At 42.1% G+C, this 6,817-nt stretch overlaps 1 protein-coding gene across 2 annotated transcripts; it reads right to left on the bottom strand.

Moving 5' to 3' along the window:
• Positions 1 to 1,320: 1,320 nt before the first annotated feature.
• LOC129721510 (helicase POLQ-like) lies at positions 1,321 to 6,468 on the bottom strand. Of its 2 annotated transcripts, none has more exons than XM_055674165.1 (8): positions 5,981 to 6,468; positions 4,843 to 5,925; positions 3,939 to 4,783; positions 2,848 to 3,807; positions 2,690 to 2,785; positions 2,343 to 2,630; positions 1,926 to 2,060; positions 1,321 to 1,861 (listed from the first exon to the last, which is right to left on the bottom strand). In XM_055674165.1, the coding sequence occupies exons 1-8, from the start codon at positions 6,249 to 6,251 to the stop codon at positions 1,823 to 1,825; spliced, it is 3,717 nt and encodes a 1,238-aa protein (XP_055530140.1). In that variant the 5' UTR covers positions 6,252 to 6,468; the 3' UTR covers positions 1,321 to 1,822. The 2 variants fall into 2 exon arrangements, with proteins under 2 accessions (XP_055530140.1, XP_055530139.1); XM_055674164.1 differs by having other exon boundaries at positions 1,322 to 1,677; positions 5,981 to 6,467.
• Positions 6,469 to 6,817: the final 349 nt, after the last annotated feature.

The raw sequence follows: 6,817 nt of genomic DNA, 5'->3' as shown, positions 1-6,817 counted from the left end.
TGGTTTTGCCCGCACACAGTGGAATAAAGAAAATCGCTATAAGTTTGCAAAAAATCAACCATGCTTTGTGAATTTTTTTTTTCATTCTTCTTGTATATTCAACGCTTACAACAGTTTTATTTAGTATTGCCTTTACTTTGGCATGTTTTTGTTTATATTTTTTGGTATTTTTACAATTATGTTTTATTTGCACCACAAATTCGATCATTTTGCCTCAGTTGCTTACGTATTTCGTTGAAAGACGGAAAGTGAGAAAAAACTGAGATTTTCTCAAAATATCTTAAAGTTGTTTTCTAACTCTCTGAAAATTGTTTTTGAAACTTAGTAAAACTTGAGTTCGTCTGAAAAAAAAACATGTTTGCTTCAAGAAAATTAAAAACAAAAATAGATGAAATTGAGTTTACTGTAGATTAAGTCATGAATATGAACTTGAGCATGTTCAGATCAAAAAGCATTTTGAAAAATGAGTTGCCATTAAAATGGTGCTATTATTCTTTAAAGAAATACATTTGTTGATACAATTTGGGACACTATTTAAACGACGTTTGTCCAGCATCATTAAAGAAACACGAAGATTATTATTTTTTTGATTCTCTCAGTTGTATCAAATGGTAAAAATCTTTCGTTATGCCACAAAAAAAAAAACACTGGAACGCATAACAATCTTTCTTCAAACATTCTTCAGGTTAAGTACTCCAGTGAAAAGTCTATTAGCCCCCGCAGCTTCAGCCGGCCTTTTTTCAAACTTAATTTTATTATCAAGTTCATCGACATTGCACATCAAAGCACGTAACTACGCGGTTAAACGGTGTAGTTATTCATAAAGCTATGCGGTACTTACCCACATCCAATCACCGGCAGCATGCAGTGATGACCGACACCGGCACGGTAACAGCTTGGTACCGTCCGGTACCGTTTACGCATCATCAAGCAGCAAAGTTGCACGAGAAGACTAGAGAACGCAGCAGCAGCTGTGCAGACGTTAGTCGACGATGCAAAAAGCTAATAAAAAATGCAAATCATTATCTCACCCGAGTGCAGGCATTTTTTTTACGGGATGTGGGTTGAGTGGCGTCATTATCCGCACGCCACCACCCCGTTCCGTTCTTATCAATTGATGATGATGCTGTGCTGTGGCATCGATCTTTCCTCCTAGACGATGTGTGAAAATATACGAACAAGTTTGTTCACCACTATCTGCTTTACAATGGCATGACCTCGGCGAGTCAAGGGAACAACGGGAATGTTCTAATTACTAACAGTTATGATGAACAGCGAAAGCAAAAACTAACTGGTATTTAAATTGAATGTATTGCATCAATTGCATATTTATTTCGTCAATTGCGTATTTAGAATCAATTGTCAACTAACAAAACAAAAATAATTAATATTTATATTTCAATAATAGAAAAATAAACTTTTGTAGAATAAGCATTACGCTACTATGTAAAATAAATTGATCACACATTGTTAGTACAGTCCTGTCGTAACGATTTCTATTAACAAAAAAGCATCAACATATCATAACCCTTAAAAACAAAACGATCTGTATAATTGTACTACTCCTACTTTTAACAGTTGAGTGACCGATACTCGGATTCTATTCTACGTATCCCGAAGCGCTGCTAGCTCTTCCATCTTGTCCTTTAGTACTTCGAGTTCTTCCATTAGTTTGGCCTGCAAAATAAAGGAAGAGTGTTTAAAAAACTAAAGGCACCTTGATAAGTCTTGTAGCGTTATAGAGCAGAGAGACCAAACACTTTGAGGAAATATCCAGCCCAGGCACCTCGTCTTACGAGAGGTAAATTTACGTTTCTCACGTTCAAAAGTGATTTGTTATAGTTAACAATATCAGATATTCCTAAAACTCAAAAGTTAAAAGTATCAAGCGACATCGACATTACCAAACGCAACGTTACACTTACCTTTGCACTCAAAATCAATTGGTTTGCTGCACGATAATTCATATGTTCGACAGATTCCACCAAATTCCGTGACTTCGCATTAGCAATCGAAACCAGGGAAGTGAAACCAGCCCGATGCAGCTGTCTTGCGCGTGCCTGAGAAAATAAAAATATTTAAAATTACCAATTTAAAAAGGGCTTTACCCTCTCTTTACCATGGTTACTCTAGAGTACCATAGATCTGGATGCCAAAAGTCTTCAGAAATATTTAGTAATCCTACTCAAAATACATATATATGTTCTTGAACAATCAGTATATTGTTCATAAACATATTCATCCATTTTGATTAGCATTGGTAAATATTTCGAAAGACTTTTCGCATCTAAACCTATGGTGCTCTAGAGTAACCACGGTAGAGAGAGGGTTAAAATACATACAAGTTTGACTCCAGGCAATTCCATCAACGGGATCAGTTCAGCTGTACAGCAGTGTGAAAGCCGCTGCACCAGCGGCATCAGTAGCTGCTGGAAAGCTTTCAACTCCGGCAATTCTTCGCACATTCGCTGTAGCCCGGATGCCGTGGAGGCAACATTGGTCATCAGCGTCTGTATGGAGCCGGCATCTACTTTGAACTTAAGTGCTACCTGTTGTGGTGCTGTTAAGTTTAAAAGTTCGTTAACTATCAGAACGCGGTAGTAGCGACGGACGGTCGGGAGTGTTTCCGGCTGCAAACCGAAGGTCGACAGTTAGTGGTACCGATTAAATTGCTACACTCTTCGCTTACCGGCACCAGTCTCTTGCTGAGTATCTTCGATATCGTGAAGTCTCCGATGTGAAATCGTTTCGCAATTTTAGTTTCCTCCAGGGAAAGTTGGTTGAACTGTTTTGATTGGAGAGAATTCTTGAATGATGAACGAACTTCTACCAAATGTTGATACTTACAAACGTTACATAGTCAGAGTCGCTGGGACGGATTTCGGAACCGTCCTCCATCACTATCACGTACAGCAAATGCAAATCGTCCAGAACGTACAACCGCTCGCCAACCCGTTTTAATTCATCGTAAAACTTCGTCGCTTTTTCCATATGGAAGCCAGACCGTATGGCAGCCTTTCCTAGACGATTCACCTCTAATCTAGCGTTTTTGTTAACCGTTTTGACTAGTTTACCTTCCTGAGAGGATCCCTCAGCCCCCCGAGCAACATTCAAAGCTCCGATTTCATTCACACCGGTTGAACGGAAATCATACAGATTGTCGTCCTCGGTTCCATCTATGCGGATGGTCATATTGGCCGGATTCCGTAAACAACCATCACTTTTGGCCTTTATTGCGTTTTCTTTGTAAAGCGAAAGTATTGCACGATCCGTCATCTTCCGTATATTTATTTCCAGTCGTTCCGCTTGTATAGCCAACAAAGTCTTCGTTACAATCCGCTGAATGTCGTTACGCGACGAACAGATTCCCAAGCCCACCGCGCTTAGGATGAAATTTTTCAAATAAACACCCTCGTCGATGTGCAGCGACGAAATCGCTTCATCCATTGGCGAACACAGCAGGTTGCACACGGCAGTGATATCTTTTGGCGAGCAGATTAAAATACTATCACCCGGCTCCCCAAGTCCGGCTCGTCCGGCACGACCAACCATCTGCTTGTACCGACTTAACGTCAGGAAGTTGGTAGCAATGAAAGGCGACCGAATGATGACTCTTTTTGCGGGTAGATTCACTCCGGCGGCCAGCGTCGATGTGCAGATTATAAGCGATATTATCCCCGCGCGGTAAGCGTCTTCGATGTGCTTCCGCTCGTCGAACGTTAAACCGGAGTGGTGGTAGGCAATGCCGAACTGGAACGCTGTTGGCAGCAGGGCGGCAGTCGAACCGTCCCTCTTCAGGCTGTTTATCTGGAAAGAGTAACTTTTCAATTAAGCAGCAACCAATTTATTTCAACAGAGAGGCTGACTATTTCATTTTCGGTCCTTTCAGTTTGAGACAACAGGATAGTCAGTTTGCCGTTAGGAATAAATCAACCTACCAACTCTTCTTTTTCTTTTTGTTTATATGTCAGCAGCTCTTCCGGTAAATACTCGGTCAGCAAGGCACACAGTTGCTCGCACTGGCGCTTGGTAGAGCAGAAAACCAAACAGGAACTGCTGGGAATCACTTCCACCACCAGCGCTATAATGTGATCAGGATCAATGCGGCGCTGTTCTTCCGAATAGTTAAAAGTTTGCGTCCGCTTTTTGCCGAAAGCATCTTCCAATCGGTCAGCCTTGTTGTTGATCTCGAGCAGATCATTGCCACACTTAACGTACTCCTTCAGTTCTACAGGACGAAAATCCCGACAGTAAATGTCAGCCGATATGAACTTGGCAATTTCATTCAAATTTCCAATCGTGGCACTCATTCCTACCACCTGGATACCCGCTTCGATTGCTTGTATTTTGGTCAGTAGAATCTCCAAATGGGCTCCCCGCCGCTCTTCCCCGATCATATGCAGCTCGTCGATGACCACCAGGCCAATCTCCGTTGCTCGGTTCGTTTCAATCAGACTGTTCAGCAGAACGAGAGCTTTCTCGATTGTGCACACGAAAATAGACTGTTTCTTTCTCCGCTTCCGCGGAGGAATCGTCCCCTTACCGCCACTGTACTCCTCCACCAGAAAGTCCAATGACACGGCGAACGGCGATAGGGAGGCTATCTTCTCCTGGGCTAAAGAAACGTACGGCACAATAAACATGGTATTCTTCTGTCGCAGCATCACTTCGCGAAACATCAAAATCTCTGCGACCAAAGTTTTACCTCCGCTAGTGGGCAGCGCATAAATCAGATTCATCCGCTCCACGATTGCGTGAAGCCCAAGGCATTCCTTTTGCCAATCTGAGATAAATTGACACAAATTACTATAATTTAATTGGAACAAACTAATAAAAACTCACCATACAGTTCCTCAATCCCTTTGTACGTACGCAAAAGCGCTTTAACCTTACTAGGCAGTCCAAAAAAGGGTCCCTTGTCCTGAAAGTGCGAAGAAACCAGCGGAGCTGATTTGCGAGCGGTAAGTTTCGGCGATCCGACGCGCTCGGAAGCACCAAGCGAGTTCCTTTTTTTGAAAATACTGTTCAACAAACTTTTTTCATCGGCCTTCCTAGCTGCGGGACTTTTCATCCCCCCTATCAGCGTCACTTCTTCCTCCCAATTAATGTCTGCAACAACTTCCGCGACCGCATCCATCGCCGTTGGCGGTGGTTCTTCCAGCTGAATGTTACTGGTGTCGATCAGGGTACGCTCGCACTGCCGGTACACACTTTCGATATCCTTTCGCTGCTGGGTGGAATCGAATTCCTGTGCCAGCTGAGAGTTCACCTCGTCATCGATAACATTGGCCTGGTTTTCTTCCCGCATCGACCGCTCTAGCCGGATATACTGGGAACAGAGCAGAGGATTTTTCTTAATCGAAAATGTTTCGTTTGATTTTAACGGCGTACCGACATGGGTCACCGCCATCTTGCCCATCCGGTCTACCTCATCTAGAAAAATCTGGCTACTGTTATCTGCCGGCTGATAGCAGGGAAATACCTCTTCGTCGTCTACGTCTTTGGCAACATCATCAGCTTCTTCCGGCGCCGTTGGTAAACCGTCAACTATTCGTTCTACTTGCGATTCGAACATATGCGAATCCCAAGGAAACAGCTCTAAAGAGGTTTCTTTTCGGGCAACTACCGTACTAGGCAGGGAACGGGATGGTCCTGCTACGGCAGATAATCGTGACGGTGCTAGAAGAGACGATTTTTTGTTCTGTGGTGGGAAGGTCGTAGATTGCAGTCTTTGCATGGAAAATTGGCCCTTTGAAAAGATGTTGGAATCATTGCTTTTTTGATCCAGCCGAGAAATGTCCTGTTCCAAAGAGTGCGATTTTTTATTGGATCTCTTGGGGCACATATCCAGCACAATGATATTATCGCTTATCCGTGGTTTTTTTCTCCTCGGAGAAGATACTACCGGCGGTTCAGAAGTAACTCCTAAAATTAAATTGTTGAAGTTATACTTGTTCACAATTTTGACCATAGTAGAAACCATTTAAACTTGTAGGTTTTCTTTTCTGGGTCGCGAGAGATTTCTTCTCAATCGCTGCCAGATCGACGGCATTGAGTAACGTTTCGTCCATGTCCATGAGCTTTCGTTCGACGCTATTGCCAATTTTGGGTTGCGGAGCAACATTCCGCCTAGGGCTTCTTTCCAAGCGGGAAAGAAGTTGCGCATCGTGAAGGTTTACTGGCGGGGCCGTTCGTGGCGGAAAGCGCTTCCCGTTTTTCACTACGCTAGGTATCTTGAAGTGACCATTCATTGTATCTCACTTTTGATAGTATATTTAAATAGAAAATAATATAATTCATCAAATTTACAAATGGTACAGCTTTTGCGTTGTATTCGAACTGTAATATAGATATAAAAAGGAATTTACACGTGATAACGGTAAAAACGATTTGTTTATGTTTTGCAAATGCTTCATGTTTGGCGGAAAACACGAAAAACAAAGTGCAGAGTTGCCAGAAGTATTTCGTGTAAATCCGTAGGTTCTTTAAGGGAAATACGTGTAAATAATAAAACTACGAAAGTACACAATTTTATTCGCGTTGAAGGTGTTGCTGATATTTGTTTGGTTTTTGCATGCGAAAAAGAAAGAAGGAAATATTTTTGCTTTTGTCATCACGCACATTTTGACAATTGGATATGAGTGTTCACGTAGGTGCGAACAGCTTTCAATATCTCTTTCAACGCGAATAACCCGAATTGGTACTAACAGTCATATTTTTTCAATGGGATCGAATCGTGAGAGAATTTCCTTTAAATTTATTTAATATATTCGCCCCGCCTCGAGACAGCAAATTTCAGAAAACTGTAAACTTCCGT

The sequence above is a fragment of the Wyeomyia smithii genome, chromosome 2 (assembly GCF_029784165.1).
Source record: "Wyeomyia smithii strain HCP4-BCI-WySm-NY-G18 chromosome 2, ASM2978416v1, whole genome shotgun sequence".
In the NCBI taxonomy this organism is placed as follows: domain Eukaryota; kingdom Metazoa; phylum Arthropoda; class Insecta; order Diptera; family Culicidae; genus Wyeomyia; species Wyeomyia smithii.
Note: the sequence above shows the minus strand (reverse complement) of the source record. Positions and strands in the feature narration are given on the sequence as shown.

What these genes read in the sequence shown, in the direction of transcription:
- LOC129721510 (XM_055674164.1), bottom strand. Translation starts at nt 6,251, where the DNA reads ATGAATGGTCACTTCAAGATACCTAGCGTAGTGAAAAACGGGAAGCGC. An exon ending in TCAGCAAGAGACTGGTGCCG is followed by an intron (nt 2,631 to 2,689) that starts GTAAGCGAAGAG and finishes TTCGGTTTGCAG; the next exon opens with CCGGAAACACTCCCGACCGT. An exon ending in AATTGATTTTGAGTGCAAAG is followed by an intron (nt 1,678 to 1,925) that starts GTAAGTGTAACG and finishes TTTATTTTGCAG; the next exon opens with GCCAAACTAATGGAAGAACT.